General features: G+C 31.5%; 1 protein-coding gene across 2 annotated transcripts in view; it reads left to right on the forward strand.

Annotated features, from left to right (window-relative positions):
• The window catches only part of SIPA1 (Signal-induced proliferation-associated protein 1), a gene marked incomplete at its 5' end in the record, with an annotated part of 160168 nt that overhangs the window by 4459 nt on the left and 137253 nt on the right, over window positions 1-18456 (forward strand). Inside the window, 4 exons of one of the 2 annotated variants that reach the window (XM_051212474.1) lie at window positions 388-475; window positions 1105-1206; window positions 8455-8538; window positions 17616-17705. In XM_051212474.1, the coding sequence (XP_051072656.1) occupies window positions 388-475; window positions 1105-1206; window positions 8455-8538; window positions 17616-17705 (364 nt within the window). Of the gene's footprint in view, window positions 1-387; window positions 476-1104; window positions 1207-7903; window positions 8539-17615; window positions 17706-18456 lie in introns of those variants that run through there. The other variant, XM_051212471.1, reaches the window with a different exon arrangement.

The following is an 18456-nucleotide window of genomic DNA, read 5'->3' on the forward strand; positions in this document are numbered from 1 at the left end:
CAGAAAAAAATGTAACTTTTTAAAATCCGATCTATTATATCCTTATTTTGATATTCTAAACACATTTGTTTAAAAAATTTCATACAACTTGTTTTTTCGGCAAATCGAAACAAAGTTTCTTTAAGCTTTTTTTAAATCATTAGTGTCTGATGATATTATTTGTAGTTTCATGCAAACTACTTTACATTTGGTCGCTTATGTGTTCGCTCGTCAGTTACATATTTCGATATCCTACTTATATCTGCTGTAATGTTGATTAAATAGGGATTTTTAACAACCATTTTGTTGGTAAGTTTACTAACTAGTGTTCATTTTATACATTTGCTGTGTTTTCTGAATCTTTCATGTCTGAATAGTGATTTTTTCCTCTTTTGTTTATTGCTTTAGTGATCAAGGAAAATACAAGGACGCATCTGATATTCTCAAAGAAGTAATTAACATACGAGAGAAACTTTTGGGACCTAACCATGTGCTGGTATGTTTTTGATGTTGAAAAGTTACATAACATTCTTTTATGAAAAAAAAACGTTTGACTTAATCATCAAGAATAGAGTTCACCACTAGACTAGATCGGCTTCACCCGAGCATCAACATCATGATCAAGATATTAATCAGAGAAATATCGGATTTCTGCAAGAAAAAAAAACTAAGACGCTTATCATTTTTACCAATTATATGTAAAACTAAGTTCTGCTGCATAATTCTCATTTTATTTTTGTTCATGTAGTTCAAAAAAATTTGGAAAAAGAGAAATAAGATTTTCAAAGTATGGTATTATTAGACTCCTAAATCTCTTTAGTATCCATACGTTTCGATGGGATTTAGAAGTGTCATATTTCAAAAAATGCGATTCAAACACGTTTTATGCATTGAACTTTCTAACAAAATTTCAGAATAAATCTATATCGTACAATCGAAGTTGCGGTAGTGTATCAATGGTTTTCATCGTTTATTCAGTAATTAAACATTTAACACAATGATGTTTTCGAAGTTTTCTCCTATGATATTGAAGCGGCTAGTGAGTATTATCTTTGTGTTGTTGTAACTTCTTCCGTTTTCTTTTATATTTCCTTTTTGCTTGCCTTTACTTCAAAACTATTATAGGTAGCAGCTGCGTTAAACAATTTGGCAGTTTTACATGCTAAAGCTGGTCGATTTACTGAAGCGGAACCGTTGTGTCGGCGGGCGCTTAGTATACGAGAAAAAGTAATTTTTTCTGCTTAAAATTACATTTGCATTTACACTTGTAAATAGTATGAATTAGGCAAAGGTTCCAGTAACCAATATTCGATATCATCAGATCCCGAAGAAACAGAAGAAACGACATTTCTGTTGAAGTAACTCCGCAGCATTCGAAGTATTGACTATTCGGTCCGATTGCTATTGGTTGCTAATAACACATCCAAATTTAAGGATACCTATAAATAAAGCGAAAAGAACAATTAGAGAACGTCGCTTTCAACCCGCTTTGCAGAAGCTACCTCCATCAAGCGTTTTAAATCTGACCTTCGTATACAGAAAGGAAGTATGGCAAACCTCTCATTTCCATCATAAAATAAATATATTGTTTTGACATTTGTTAATTACATAGTCTCTTTATTGTAATCTATATTTCAAGAAATTCCATCGAGATTCACTCACGAAGTTAACTCTAATTTTATGTTGACTAAGTAGCTCTATTACTACTCATTCACCAATTTTTTTGTCTTTTCATTATTGTTTATGAAATCACCCACTTTGACTTCATTTTGAAGAAATTACTAGTAAGTCTAAATTATTGTCAGTGTGGAGTTGTGGAGATCGTTGAGTTTTATTGAAGTCATGAACCCATCTAAGAACACCATTGAAAACCTGTAAGCATTAGATGGTTGTTTCGTCCTAGTATGGGACTCCTCATTAGTGCGCATGTACGCTCTCGCAACCGAGAATCAAATCCACTGGGAAAAAGGAAGATGGTCGCGCAATTCTGTAGATTGGTTGAAGCTAGATTTGCAAACTACTGGGTCTGTTCTCAGTGGTTTAGAAGCTAAGCATTCGCCCAGGACTGTAGGTCCTGATCTCGATTCCTAGTTGCGGGGTGGTAGAAGCACACCTCCGGGTGGTACCATGCTAAAACGTAACGCCCGTTCAGTGTTTCCTAGATTTCAATGGTTGCCTAACTTAGATAGGTTCATGATTTCAATTGAATTGAACTATCAATCTAAGTATGTTTTTTCATCCTGTTTCTTCTGGATTTTCCTTGTGTTTCCGAACTCACCTTCATTGATTGGTTTATAATAATATAACTAATTCTAACTTCAGGCTGTTCCCAGCTGATGAGAAACCTTGAAATATAATGAATTCTCACTATTCTGCAACTCTTATTCTTCTCACTTTATTTAAATTCACCAAAGGATCAGGATACATATGTAACTGATAAACCTTCTGCTCAGGTTAAAACCTTTGTTTTAAATTCCACGGCTAATTTCCATTAAAAGCATTTAAATGTGTTCAGTAATAATTTTGTAGTGGTCATATAGAACATCAGATCAAATCAAACAAAGTGTGACACTTATTGGTTGGTTAGAATGAAATAAGAACTTCCAACGTTTTCTCACTAGTATGTATCATCTATCTGTAATTATTTGTATTAAAATAAGCATGTATTTATTTATTAGAACCATCTACTATTTAACGATTTCATAGCTTATATATTCCAAATATCATATTAATAATAATATCATATGATTTATTCATTTTGAAAGTTTTAGTTATATTAAGTGTGATTGATATAGAATGGAAGGGGATTGATTGAATTATTTCCAAAGTCATAATATGTATGTGAGAGTGTGAGCGCACGAGTTAATATTTAAGTTTACACGTTACATACTTTGGTAATAATAATAACAATAACAATAGAAGTACCCATGATAAGTTCATAAAGTCTAATTCATTTATCGGACATATGTTTTCTGTCTTACATAAATTTTGTCATTATTTTCTAACTATAATCATAGTTCAAGGGACCTATGCAGTACAGAGTGCAATCTACTAAAATGTTGATGTTGTGGTCTTTAAATTGGTCTCCAGCTCTACAAGTGTCCTTAAGGTTTTTACTGTCTTCAAGGAGACTATTTTCGCCAAACAGTTCTTAATCATTTGGCACAACAAATAACTAGAAATCGCTATCTAAGTCTTGATTAATTTGTCTCTATAGTTCACTAACAAACATTGGAAAATGTAATACTCATGTATATATATATATATATATATATATATATATATATATATATTCAGTTGTTGATCAAAAGTCACACTGAAATTAACATGTTCTGTGAGATGTATCATATTCTAGTTTGAATTATGTGTAGGTTTACAAGAAGGTACATGTTTTTGCATGATTTTTCCATGGAAATGTATCTTCAATTAGAGGAATAAATCTTTTTTTCTCATTTCTGCAACAATGTTCACAGTCATATAATACTAATAATATTGGTAATAATAATTATAATTGTTACTAGAGCTCACAATATTCATTTCAAAAAAGAATTACTAAATCCTGCTAATTAGCGATGTATATGAAGAATAGTGTTAAGCTGAAAAAGTGTATGAAATCTGAGATCAATGTGAACTTTATTGTGTTTGCAAGCATGGCGGTGTCAGTAGAAACTAATGGTGGTTAGTCATATGGTTTGAAGTCCTTCTGTATCTTGATTTCTGACAATGCTACGTTAAGACAGATTCACTTATTTGAATACAGACAAATACAAATCTAAATTTTAGCCAATTAGCTATTATGTCTTAGTTTTTCTTCTTTAATTCACATTTAAAGTTTGATAAAGAACAGAGATTAAAATTTACTTGAGATTTTTTAAATTTTTCCCTTGGTTGCGTTCATTCTATCTCTGTAAACAAATTTTCCATTGTTCTATGCTTGTACATATTCTATACAATAAATACACAAATTTGGAAAGTTCTTAAAACAGATTAGTTCTTTCCAAAGGAATTAAGCTTTCCTATGAAGACCGTAAATACTGCGAAAATGATGCAACGCTAGGACAGTACTCAGCTTCTTGTATCTTCTGTGTTTTCTATTCAGTAGTTTATTGTTCGTATGGCTGACGATCAATTGAACTTAGGAAAATCGTCTGTGCTTATAATTGTAAAACGAAGCAATTAAGTGACTAATTTCTGTAAACCTTCAAGTGTCTCGAACAGTCTACACAGGAATAGGAAAAGCGTATTTGCATAAATGGTCGATAGTTCGGAAATGATGAAGTTTATATACTGCAATTCTTATAAACTAAAGTACTTTTTAAAATCCTCAGTTTGTATATACTCCAGGCAGATTATATACGTAGTTTTCTTAAATATAATCAGGAATATTATCTTGTTTAGCCGAGTTAAGTTTGATATCATTATAATTGATTATTATTATAAGGGACCAGTACTCTCCCACTTTCATAAAAAATCACCAACATGTACTAATGAGTCAGTCAATTAGTGAAGGAAAAACATAGGATCTAGGACAGAAATGCATAGACCCCAAAATTAACAGATAGAAAGTGGAAATCAACAAAATGAAAAGCTTTGAAAACGAAAACAATTAACGTCAGGCGCAGTAAATAGATAAATACATGAATTATAATTTAAAATGAACGAATGAGATCAAAGGATAAAACGCATGAAATGATAATGAACTCAAAATTTATAGAAAGATAAAGAATAAGTGCAACTAAATCTCTACAATCGATTTTTGATTAGATTGTCTAAAGTTCTCAGACCAAAAGCTATGTATTTCCTCAACATAGGTCATTTGATGAATCATTCCCATGTCTTAATTTGACGCTCTATACACATTTAATCTATTATGTCATCACTTATTATTTTTCGATTCGTAGCGTTCGCACTATTACTAAACAGGCGAGATTATAATTTATGGACAAACCAATCAGGTATAAGATATCAGGTCTAGGATTTTGGCGCGAGATTCACCCGTCAATTTGGCTAAATAGAGTTTTGTCATTATAGCTGATATCAGTTCGTGATGAAGGCCCTAAATCTAATTCCTAACCCTAACCATGAATTGTATATCATAATTCTAATTCCTCACACTGGTTTATAACCCTCATTTGGTCCTGGTTATTAGGTGGACACTCTCAAGGTCAGTTTAGCACCACTCAAAGGTCGTTCATTAATTATAGTCTTACCACTAAATATTTTAATCCTGGATGTTAGATTTTAGAAAATGATTTGCAATACGGAAAAAGTTCCAAACAATCATTCAGTTTTCTGTATGGTATCATATTTCTTCAGCTAATGTTATCACAACATAATATACATCCACAAATTATTCAGTTCCTTCTCCTTTGCATCTTGAGATTAATCACTTTCATCAATCAATCCATCTCAAATAGTTGCATTAAATATTTAATTCTACTTCAGTTTGTTTTTATCCTACTGATTTTGTCACTCAATATAGTTTAGCAATATTCTTCGTATTTTATATGTTCTCCTTAAAATTATTCAAGTGTTTATTTTAAGAGTAGTAAAATATTCAAAAGTTTTAATTATCAGTTGTTTTTGATTACCTTTTGTCAACTTCAAGATTCCAGTTACTTTGTTAACATGATTACGTTGCTTGGGTGAATGTAAATATGTTTTCCTTATTAGTTTATTCAAAGTATGTATTGATCGTTTTTACCCTTCACTTTTCTTGTTTTGATCAAATTGGAGGCTGATTGTATAACTTCTCTATTTTTCTAGTGTATGTTTTTTTTGTTTTCTCAAATTTCCCCCGGTAAGAAATTTGTATTTCGTATGGAGAAGAGAAACATAGAAATCCTACTTAGATTAAAGTGGTTTATTAATATTTACATACATACACACACACGCTATCTAAAATCTCAGTTTTATCACTTCACAACCAGACACTTAGTTCGAATCCCACGTGCAGGATCGTGGATGCACACTTCTGAAGTCCCATCCTAGGACGAAACGGCCATCCAGTGTTTCAGGGTTTTCAGTGATAGTCTAATACTGATCCATTCATGATATCAATCTAAGCTCAACAATCTCCACAACCCTTTACTGATAAAAAAATTAAAATGTATTCACACGATAGATTTCGAAATCCTATGTTGTCTTTAATTTTATTTTGGTTAAGTATATTGTTCTTGTTCTCGTTTATAAATGATTACTTCTAATTTCGGAGGGTTTGTTGTTGTTGAAATTGTACAAGATAGGTTAAGTTGGTTGAATCTAATAATTTCCAATCAACTGATTAGGCTGAATTCAGTTTTTTATTTGGGAAAAGAAAGCGAAAATCACTAACTTATGTAAGGAAGTTCAAAATTGGAACTTGAAATTGTAAGGAAAATATTCATGATCTAATATAATATCAGTAAATGTGGATACTTTCTGCTAACATTGAAAAATAAACGTTTTTTCCTGTTGTACACTGATTTTACTGATTTGATGATAACCTATAATAGTCCTAGTTTTAATTTAAGCAACTCACAATTGATTGATCACTGGGTGGTGATCAACGTCATGCTTGTCTAGTCCTTATTAGTGCAGATCGAATGCTATCGATCATGTTGCAATGTGGCCACCCGTCTAGGTGACTGGACACTGCGGGCACTATGTATTGAGATCGATAACATTCGATCTGCACTAATAAGGACTAGACAAGCATGACATTGATCACCACCCAGTGATCGATCAATTGTGATTACATCTCAGTCCTACAGGAGGTTAGTCACGGCTCGGATAGCTTAGTGGTAACGTCTCTGACTGTGAGGCTGGGTGACACGAGATCGAATCCGCCAGGGAGCACCAGTTCCGTCAAGATTACAGGTACACCTTGCTGACGAGTGCCAAGTAGAACGAAACCCGGGTCCAGGGTTTCCTGTTGACTACCTCCAACCACCATCTAAATTTAAGGAACTCTCTCGACAACACGTGATAAATATTCTGTTAAATCTAATTAAACGATTGTTTAGTCCTTCTAGGTTTTCAGTATTTATTCGGTTAATATCACTTCATAAACTGAAATATTTTCCTGTTAGTATTATTTACATAATATGATTAATTGTAAGATTTAATTGTGATCATATTTCTGTATACTTGTAATCTTATGGTTTTGACTGGGGATAGTTCGTCTTATTTTTGTATTGTTTGACAGTTATTATAATTTATGCATATACGTGCCAAGTTCTACTTTGTGTGTATGACTGACTGACTGACTATTATAATTTAATCATGGCTTAACATTGCCTAGTTTACAAATCCTTCCAAAACTTACTGAGTTACACTTTAAACTAAACAACTGTAGGAATTTAATGCTTTAACATAATTAATACTTATGAAATACTGGTTAAAGGAGAGGACTTCTAATTATTAAATCACAAATTAAAACTCCACTTCAAATGTTTCAGTATAAGTTTATGTAATAATGTCAATAAATCTCACGTATTGTGTGACTGAAACCGGAGTAAATAAGGTAATTGGTAGATGATTTATACCATTTATTTTCTTATAATTCACTATTCAGTGTTGAAATCATTTTTTTTTCATTCTTCCATTAAAAACCTATTTGATTTGTATATTACTTAGTTTCAGAATAAAATTGTTAGGCGTCAATAAGAGATATTTTTTAGTCTTACGGAATCTTAAAATGACTAGTTGGGATAGTTTATTTTAACCAATATTCTCAACACAGTTGACTCCCATTTTATCGGTGTATTAAAAGAAAATCTTATTTTAATAGAATATTCGTGAAATGATGATCATGAATAATTTGTGATTTTGTTGGTTAGTGAACATGAAAGTTAACCATTATTTTTTGAAGTTAGTTTTTAATTGAAAAGGGGATTAAAATTCATTATTGATTGTATAGTTATTTCTTTCTATCTCAGAAATAGTTATCAGTTTCTATGATCGATCACTCTCGAGATTATGGTTTTTAAGTTTTATAGTTAGTGTTCGATCATTCAGTTATTGGATAATAATTAAGTAATGTAATTCACAATTGATCGCTACTATCCTTTAATCTCATCACTGTGTGTTGAGAAATACACTATTTTTCCAAAATGGAATTTTTCTTAATAATTACCATTTCTTTAACTAGAGCTGGTTCATCACATTGAGTCGTTCATTTATTGTCCATAACAGTCAATACTTGGTAAATATTCTCATTTCATTGTCTAATTCTATCATTAGAACTTTGAACACATCTATTCTTGAGCACATTACTTATGAATCATTTAAATAAGACTAAATAATCTTACAATACTAACTGGTTTTAAATACTTTTTCTTGTACATAGTGAACTATATCTTCAGATTAATCGAGTTCTCATAATCACAGTTTAATGAAAATGAATTTTGTGATTTATTTATTATGACATTAGAAACTATATCTCAGTATATCACTTTTGTGTATACCATTTCGTTTTTTTTGTTTGTTTGAAAGTTATTAGGTGCAGATCATTTGGATGTAGCAAAACAATTGAACAATTTGGCCTTACTTTGTCAAAGTCAAGGGAAATTCGATGAAGTATGTTCTATAATCTTATTGTTAATCTTTATTGATATCCTAAGACTTTAAAATACGACTCTCGTATTTCATGTAGATCCAGTATCTCTGGTGTAATCAGTAATTTTTATTACAGTAAAAATAACTCAGATTAATGGATTATTTGTTCTCAGTTGCACGATATTACTCAATCATATGTTTAAGGTTAACGAGGGAAAAGAATGACTGGGATGTTAATTATTGACTTCCATTTCTATCCAAATTACTTTCTTATCAACAACATAACTCTTTGTGATGATATTAACACTCGCGATACTTAGTTATAAGCTGAATTAGTCAACGTGTTAATTTACTTCTAAAATGTTTGTCACTGGAATCTAACAAAGTGGTTCAACTGGAGATCCAATGTTTATAGTTTCGGGAAATTGGAATCAGGCGTTGGCTTACTTTAGTGAGATTCGTTGTATATGGTTCTATATTCCTTGAAGAAATATAAAAAAAGTGTTATGAAGTACTTAAAGCTGTACAAGGTAGAAATCGCAGATCATCAAAGCTGATGTAATTACAGTATATTATCATAACTTACAAGATATTTTGCAGTGTTTTATGATAGTTTTTGATCTTACTTTGTTAGCGGTTAGCGTTTTTTAGCAAGGTTTTTCACGGGGTAGGGTTGCGGACCCCAAGCCCAGCCCTCTTCCTTTATCCGGGCTTGGGATCGACAGTAACCCTAGAAGGGCCAAAGTCGAAGTTTTTGATCCTAGTTAGTCAGTAATGTGTAACAACTGGGTAGCATGCCATTTGGGAAAGGTGTATGTTTATTCTTTTCGTAAAAACATTTCAACGACCCTTTTATTCGGATTCATTAGCATTAAGAATAAATCCATATGTCTCGACCCTAGAGGTTCTCAGTTTAAGATTGTGATAGGTGATTAGGGTCACTATCGGATTTTTCTAACATGGTAGAATCAAAAGAACTGATAAGTAATGGACTTGTGAAAAGTGAAATGAACTATATTTTATTATTTTTATGACCCTAGTTCGATAATGAAGAATACGATGATCACTAGTTATGAACAAATTACCTGTGGAAAACCATTGTACCGGTTTTTTGTTAAATAACATTACATGATATCGCCATAACTATCAAGGCCTAGTTACATGTCCCTCCAGTTCTCTCTACTTTCCTCAGTTTTTATATATTCCTGTTCAGTACTCCAGTTATTCAGTTTCTGTTGAGATTTCAAGCCTATCAAACTTATGGAAATGCATTGATCGTACTTAATGTAATGCGTTTATCTAGTTGAGGTTTGGCTTTTTCTTCCTATACTCCATAAACTTTTGTTTCATCTTCATCATCGTAACTCAATTTGTTTTGAATACTAATATGCTGGTTCATCTATGAAAACTATGTCAGTTAAGAAAGATTTGGATTTGTTCAACAATGATGCTTTTGTCCAACAAATGTTGTTTCTAGTATAAGTTTTAGATGAATCTATGTTTGTGTATTTCTTTCTGTGTACCATGTATATTTGCTGTCATACAGAAATGTTTTGCCTTTTTTGCCTGCTTATTTCCTTCCTTCCTTCCTTCCTTTCATTGAGTTCACTTATCTAATTGATTCATCTTTCCATTCCTTTATAAACTGGTCAATAGCGCTTTTATTTCAATTAATCTGTTAAAAAAATCAGTTATGTCTATATTTTCATTATCATTTTTGTAAACTTTTGAAATACAAATTCTCCTCCCACCATTTTTCAGATAGCATATGATAGAACTCATGTAAACTTTTGTTCCTTAAGAATTTTTGCCAATATGTATTATAGTTTAATTCATATTCTATTTTCTAATAAGTATATTTGTTTCACGGCCAAACCAAAACGTGGCATCATTGCTTGAAGACACTAACTTCTGGTCTGAGCCATGTTGGTAGATGCAGACTACTCGGTTGGTGTCCGCGTGACTATCGCAACCAATGGTTGGAGACTCTGGCTGACATGGCTCAGAATCGATCACAATGGCGTCGGTGTATACACTGTCTGTCTTCCCTTAAAATAAGAGATTAAAATCGTTTCATATCTTTCTTTCTACATACTAAATCTTTCTTCCTGTACTATATACTTATATACAGTCTTTCTTTTATATATTATCACCATTGACTTAACCACTCCTATAAATCCGGTGTTCATCTTGTTGTGCTAATGCGGTATGGCAACTTGGACCGATGCATATGTGGGCCTGGTTCTACGTTGTAGCTGACTGACTGACTGATATTTGTTTTAATGAATTGACAATAAACGTAATTAGTTAGGTTATCGCCAATATGAATTATGAATTAGTCCGTGTTTTTGTTTAAGTTGTATCATGAATATACTGTTATGTTCTATAAAAATATACTTCAGGATAAATATTCAAGTTTAAAACACATACGCCTATCACCCCTCTTAAAGGAGCATAAGCCACTGGCTAGCATTCTCTATCGAACTCTAACCTGGGCGATCCCTTCCATTTGTTATTCATTCTTTTGGTATCTGGTTCCAATTCCCGACGTAGTGTGTTTAAAACAGGATATTAGTTATTTAAATGTGAACAATAAATTTTATATCTGAAATGTTCGATGTATAATATAGTTCTCTTTTGTTTTATCCATTTAATGACCGAATTAACTTGTGTATTTTTTATAGTTTTCACTTGTTTCTAACACTAGTATTTATTCTCAGAAAATTATTTATTACTAGTTTGGGTTTTATTTAATTTTTGAAATATGTTGACTCCTTCAAATTAATAAATAAAAAACTTGTCATATTCAAGTTGTGACGTGCAATCTGTTGTTTACTTACGTATTACATCTAAACTATTGATTCTCATTAAACTATATTCAATGAACTTCCGCTTATGAACTCTAGTTTTGTGCTAGTGTTTAAGCCTATAAATGGCACTATAGAACAGAGCGACATTTTCACTGTGAACATACGTTGGCATAGTCCAGAATATATTCCTTCTGAAAATAATAATACATACAAGTCTTATATAACTTTTAATACTGCTTAAGTGTTAAACTGAAGGCAGCCGTTCTATCTCTTGCGAGGTCAGTGTATAACATGACATTTATTAAGATAACGTATTTTTCCAAGAATCTAGTTTTAATTCACATCTGTTCTATTTGGAGTCTACAAACGTTCATTTCAACACATTAATCTTCAAATAAACAATGGGGATTCGTAGCTATACGGTCCCCCGTCTATAGAAAGACAAGAAAGTTTTCTTCTAAGTGCTATATATCACCTTTTCTCTGTGGCAGAGGTTCTTAAGGTAACTGAAAAAACTCCTCAGCCTCTATGACCTGTGACATGATTGTGTGTGATCAAGATAAAGTCTGTTTCCCTTTGATTATAGGGTCAGGCAACATTAATCAACCTTGCTTCCAGACACTTTATTAAGATGTAAAATACAAAGCAACGATTGACTGACAGGTGCTAATTACCTGTTTCCTTCAGAAAATCTGTTAATCTCACAATCACCAGTTTATTTTTATTATCTCGTTAATAACTTCATCATACTCACACACATAAAATTTTCTACTCTGCAACAGTTACTAACGAAATACTACACAATTAAGCTTTTAACGTTTTAACGAAATATTAATAAACAGAACGATTAAGCTTTCTAATCAAATTCTGAAATTCTAATTCGTGAAATGTCTGTTGTGTTGTTGCGATATGCAAATAATATCGAAGTTTAACTCTTTGCCTAAACTACTATTTATATATTTATATATATTTGTGGCTTCGAACTATTCTTCTACTGATTGAAGCGAAGATGAAATTAATTATGAGTTTTAACAAAATATGTTAGCCTTATTTCAATAAGCAAAGTGTATGTATGTTGTTATATTAGCAAGCAATTGAGCAACGACTGTGGGTAAACTAATTAGACGCAACAAGGATGTCTTCAGAGTCTCTCACTGTCAAGACTATGATGGGGATCGTTTGTATGTATTTTCTCATGAATAATCGCTTGTGATTAGTCAACAATAATTTTAAATTTACACTACGTTATTGTCTAACGTGACAGTCTTCAGCATCTACCTAACGACGAACATTTGAGAGTTCTGTGGAAGATAATTTCTTATATGGAACTTCAGTCATCCACTGACCCATATTTGAATTAGTTCAAGAAATAGAAAACAAGTTTCTGTTCTTAATTTTGAAATGACGAGTAGTAGGGAAATGTATACTAGACAGCCAATATATCAAACGAACTAGTTCTTTCCTTCTTTAACTCAAATAGAGTATAATATGAAGATAAATTAACTTAAATGCACACTGTATGAGAGTTCACACAACACCTTTAAGTAATAGTCATTAGTCCTAATCGTCATTCTATGATTTTAGCTAGTTTTCTTACACATGTCTTAATTTCTTTCTCAAGTTCGAAAAATAATATAACATTTAATAATAAATACATTTTTTGTTATACCCCATTGAGTAGAAAAATTGTATTTCTTACGTTTCGTGACCTAATTTAAGCCAATTCTTCAGAGTAAATAAATAACTGAAATTAAATTAACACAAGTTTAAACATGTATGGCTTACATTAAGTCACGAAACATCAGAAATAAAATCTTTCTACTCATTGAATTATAGTAAAAAATATATTTATTGTTAATTCTCTACTCAATGTTCAATTTGTTTGAAAAGCCATCAAGTCCAATCTTAGTATTGATACCTATAAGTCACATTTATTCTTACTCTGCTTTATTTTTACTTTCGAACAACTTTTTATGAAATGCCATTTTTTGCCAACATCAACATTTTATTTTATATTGGAATTCTTTATTGAATCAGTAATATTCCAAAAACTAGATGAAAATATACGGTGTACGAGGTAAACAAATCATGTCTATCATATTTCCATTTTGGAATTTAGCAAAAGAAAACAGTGATTGGACATTCAATATATATATACAATATAAAAACTTGTTACTCATCAATCTCCTTACTTTAATTGATATTCATAAGTTTATATAGCTGAAGAGAAAAGTGTTTTAAATGTCTTTACTTTTTTAGATTCTGGATATTTTTTTCCATGTTCAATCATTTGGACAAATAGTCAAATACATGGTTCTATAAATAATGTAATAATAATAAAAATATTTTTTTGGTGTTACTGTACTGGTTTTGATAGAATCCAAAATAAAATCAATAAAATCGAATCCCGCAAGCGGGATCGTGTATGCGCACTACTGAGGAGTCCCACAATAGGACGAAACGGCCGTCCAGTGCTTCCATGTTTTCAATGGTGGTCTAACATTAATCGGTTAATGATCTCTATCAAAACTTCACAATCTCCACAACCCCTACACTGATATCTGATCTGCATTGGCTGATGGGTAAAAATAGCTTCTTTCTTATTTCTGTCTATCTTATCATGGCGAATGGCCTTTGGTTCTGTGTCTTTTCATCAGTAGTACATTCTGTTCTTTTTTTCAACCCTAATAATTACAATCAATGATGTTTTACATGTTATTTAAAAACTATAAATCCTGGCACCATTATAGGGAACCCAAGAAAATGCAACATATACAATCATGAGTCTAGTTTTTATGCATAGTGTAGTATTGTCGAGAGATTATCTGTCATCAGTGCCATGTTGCTAATATGTACTATATTCAATATATGTTCGGTTGTATTGTACGATATTGCAATAGCATATCTCTGTTAAGTCCAATATTCTAAAAACTCATACAGAAGATTGTTTTTTTATTCAACAGTGATCATTTAATATTCGTCGTTATCCGCAAACATTTGCGATTAGTTTTATGCCCATAACATGTCTTTCTGTCACACTACTTTTAATCGATGAATTCTATTGCAATATCCCCTCATTTCTTCAAAGCATAGCCGAGTTGGGAAATGTAAGGTGGTTAGGGGAAGTTAATAGAATGCTCTGAACCTAGGTTTCGTGCTATTTGGTACTTGCCAGCGAAGTGTGAGTGTACGTTTTAAGAAACTAATGTCCTCCGTCTGATTCATTCTAGTGTCATCTAGCTTCACAATCAGAGGTATTACCACTGTTCTATTCCGACCGTGAGCGATCTTCTTTATGATTGAAATGTATGTACTATTGATTAATCGCTAAATAGTAACTAACGTCATTCATGTCAAGTCCGAATAGCACGACATGTTCGCCAATCATTTCAAAAATAAATGGATTATTTTCTTCATGAAAGACACGAACATGTCACCTAAAATATTTGTTCTTGTAGAATACCATGAATAATTTCCATACTTCTTCCCGAATAAATTGATGTGGGAATAATGTTTCTAAATAAAAAAGGATAATCTTACGTGTTCTTGTCTGTATTGAATATAAGTTCATTATTATATAGACCAAATTGAGTGACTTGCACATACCTTATAACTCAAATTTAATTAACCAATACTTGTTTTAAATAAATTCTAAGAAACAAATAAAAGTGTTCCAGTGGTTTCTAAATGTGCTGTACAATAGATACAAACACAATTGTATGAATACATCGAAAATCTTCAAATGTGTGATTTTGTGTTTGGTAATCTTTCGAACACATTGAATCCAGGATATTTGAAAAGAGCAGAAACACTGCTGATCAATAACAGCCAAAGTGGACAGTTAGAACAAAGCAAATTGAACAAAATATCTTCGCCGTTATACTGTATAGGATAAAATGTTTATCGTTAAATCTTATTACTGTCTAAAATATTGGTAATAGGTGACGAAAACTAATTATTTTAATTGTAACAAGAAATATATATGGTGTCATTAAGATGACAGTATGCATTGAGTTACAGGGACATTTAGTAGGCCTAAATGGAAAAATTGATGACAGTGATATACAAACTATTATTTCCAAGTTATTCGTAACATACTGAATGGTGTGATATGATGATGTGATTTTGTGCCTTGTTTGGAGACACTTTCTTGTTGATTCCTTATATCTTCACTTGCACCAGTCTTTTGTGACTTCACTTTAATTCCTGGTTAGTGTGATGGTTCTTGTTTTCTAGTATTGAAGCTATAGGATAAAGGAATTGAAGTAGTTCCCGACTGTCAAGTAAAACCAGGTAAACTGTGAACTCAATCGGGTCGACACGTATATAACAGCAATGACTTCACAGTTATAACAGTTAGCTATCCAATTTCAACAGTGTCATCGAAACTAGTTTTCTGGTTATTAACACCTTTCTCATCATCAAGTAAATCAGTGCAGTACGGTACATATTTCATTCTTTTATTCCTATCAACTACATATTCAACTTTTCATTTGTTTACGTAAAGTTCAGTTTATACTAATGTCCATGTTTATGTGTATTTAATGTGGTTTATGTCTTCATATGTTACTAGTTATTCCTAAGTCTGTCAGTCTATTTTTTTTCTTATTTTGCTTCGGTGCATCATATCTCGTAAAAATTTATGGACACACTACTATATACTTAATATTATAATTATTACTATATACATCATTCTGTTTTATATGGATTCTATGAAATTAATTTGTTTATCTCACATTTTATATTAATTTGAATCGATTTATTCAAGATTTTACATTGTATCCCTTAACTATACTTTACGTCATCTATGTCTACGTGTCTAAGAAAGAGAATTAAATGGGCCCTTTTCCTTGGTTTGAATGAATTGAATTCAATGAAAATATCTGTACTGTAACACCAACAATGACAACAACTAATAATAATATTAAATGCATTGTTGATGTCTAAAAATTTGTGTATTATGTATAACACATTTTTAAGCTGTAAGCAATTTTGATTAGATTGTGTAAGCATTTTAGTAATAGTAATTAAGTTGGAATTAAATGTTGTTATATGTGAATTGAAATAATGTTTAACTGAACTCAGTAACTCAATAGATAACTCATTGAGCATTTGAAGCAAAAGCTAATGAGTTCAAGTCTCAATGTTGAACATCAATGCTGAATTACAAGAATACTTGACTAGCTAATAAGTGTTAAATAGAACGAAACACTTGTGTCAGATTCCACAGTACATGTGTCCTTCATGTTTAGTTAAATAATGTGGAAAATATTGGCTATTAAGTTGCTTAATGACAAGTGTTTTTTAAAAATCTTTTCACAGTGTCTTGTTCGTTATTTCTAGTTCTGGTATTTATAATATGATTGTTGATTGAACTGCTTTTGAATTGAATACTAAAAATTGAGCAAAAACTTTCATTTATTACTGCCAGCATCTGTTTATAGAATGTGCACTAGAGTGAGGAAGAGATATACCTGAATTCAGTTAATGAATATTTCTCACTACTCAAGAATTTATCACAGTTCATTGTAGTTTATCATAAAATTTAAGCTTATCAAACTCCGGATAAATCTTAGTGTTCTATCCGGGCGAGAACAAATGAATGGTAACGGTTGGGAATTACGTATGGATTAAACATATATTCTTATTGTATGACTATTAAGTAATTATATTATATGTATATTCATGTTCTTTGCATTATAAGCTTTTATTTTACCTAGGGACTGTTATCATACGATTTACCATTCTTGTGATATTCCGAATTTATTAGTAACAGTCACAATCACGGCCACGTTTTAGCTTGATCTTGTACAAATGTTATTTTCTATTTTATGGTGTGATGTGGCCTTGTTTTGCTTGTATATAAACTAAATATGTTTTAAATATATGATTCGTATCACGGAGGCTGAGATTGGCGTTCTGCACTTACCAGGCAGGGAGCTAGGCGGGAAAAAAACCCAATCAGAAGTCTAGGCTGCTCGTACTGGTGTATGCGTCATTAGTTTGGTCGTATAGGTCAGGGTATCTAAATTGGTAATTGCATAGCTAAGGCCATAGCACTTACCATGAATACTTTGTATTTCATAATACATAGTTATATCGCCTGGTTATCAGGATAGAAAAAAATTAAGTGAATAAAGGAACTTCAATTACTCCATATGCTCACTTCCTACTAACATGACTTTTTTCATTATTTCTAATTATCAGTTTTTGCGTTTATTGTTTTTATTAAGATATCCACTACCCTATACTGATAGTTTACTGTTTTGTTTATACCTGTTTCAATAGGTCGAATCTGCATTTCGACGAGCCTTAGATATATATGTCAAACACCATAAGCCCTCATCACCTATCATACGAAAAGCCAAAAGCAATTTGGTATGTTGATTTTGTGTTCTGTTAATTTCTAAAAGTTGTTTGTTATTTGATTTTCGATCCAAGGGGTTTTCTTTGAAAATTTATCAAGAAAACAAAAGAAAATTTGATGTATGTATGTAGGTTTGAAATAAAGAAACTGTCAACATGAATAAGTGGAATGTTCGCTTTTATTTTACACCTCGAAAGGTTCTCGAATATTTTCTGTATTTTTTTCGAAAATTGAAGAGCTAATTATCTTTATTAGTAAGCTTGTAATAGATCGATTTCACTCCTAATAAATAAGTGAATATTTTTTCTTCATTTATTGGTTTGTATCTTCTAGTTGACGATTGTTACTCGTGGGTCATACATATTTGAGTTGTTTCAGTAATAAATTCAGAGCTTCTTACACCTCATATGTTGTACATAAAATTTGTATGCAACTTCCCAATTGCTGGATATTTATAGTACTTTCAACTAAGTGTATTGTATCATCATCGAAAATATCCTTCTTCCAAATGAGAACATTGAGGTCTTACATTTTTATATCAACATGAGCAGCAATTTTTATCGTTGGTCAGTTATGAGTAACTTAGCTTCTGGTACGTTTATTCATGAGTTCAAGTTGTTACAACATAAACAGAAATGAAATTATCAAGGCCAATGTCAGGATATTAGAAATAGTAACGGGGATAAACAATATGCTTCGGGAACAAATAATGAATTTAAGGAGTGAATAGTATAATAGTGCTTCAGAACTTGAGGTCCAATC

This window comes from Schistosoma haematobium, chromosome ZW, assembly GCF_000699445.3.
Source record: "Schistosoma haematobium chromosome ZW, whole genome shotgun sequence".
Taxonomy (NCBI): Eukaryota; Metazoa; Platyhelminthes; class Trematoda; order Strigeidida; family Schistosomatidae; genus Schistosoma; species Schistosoma haematobium.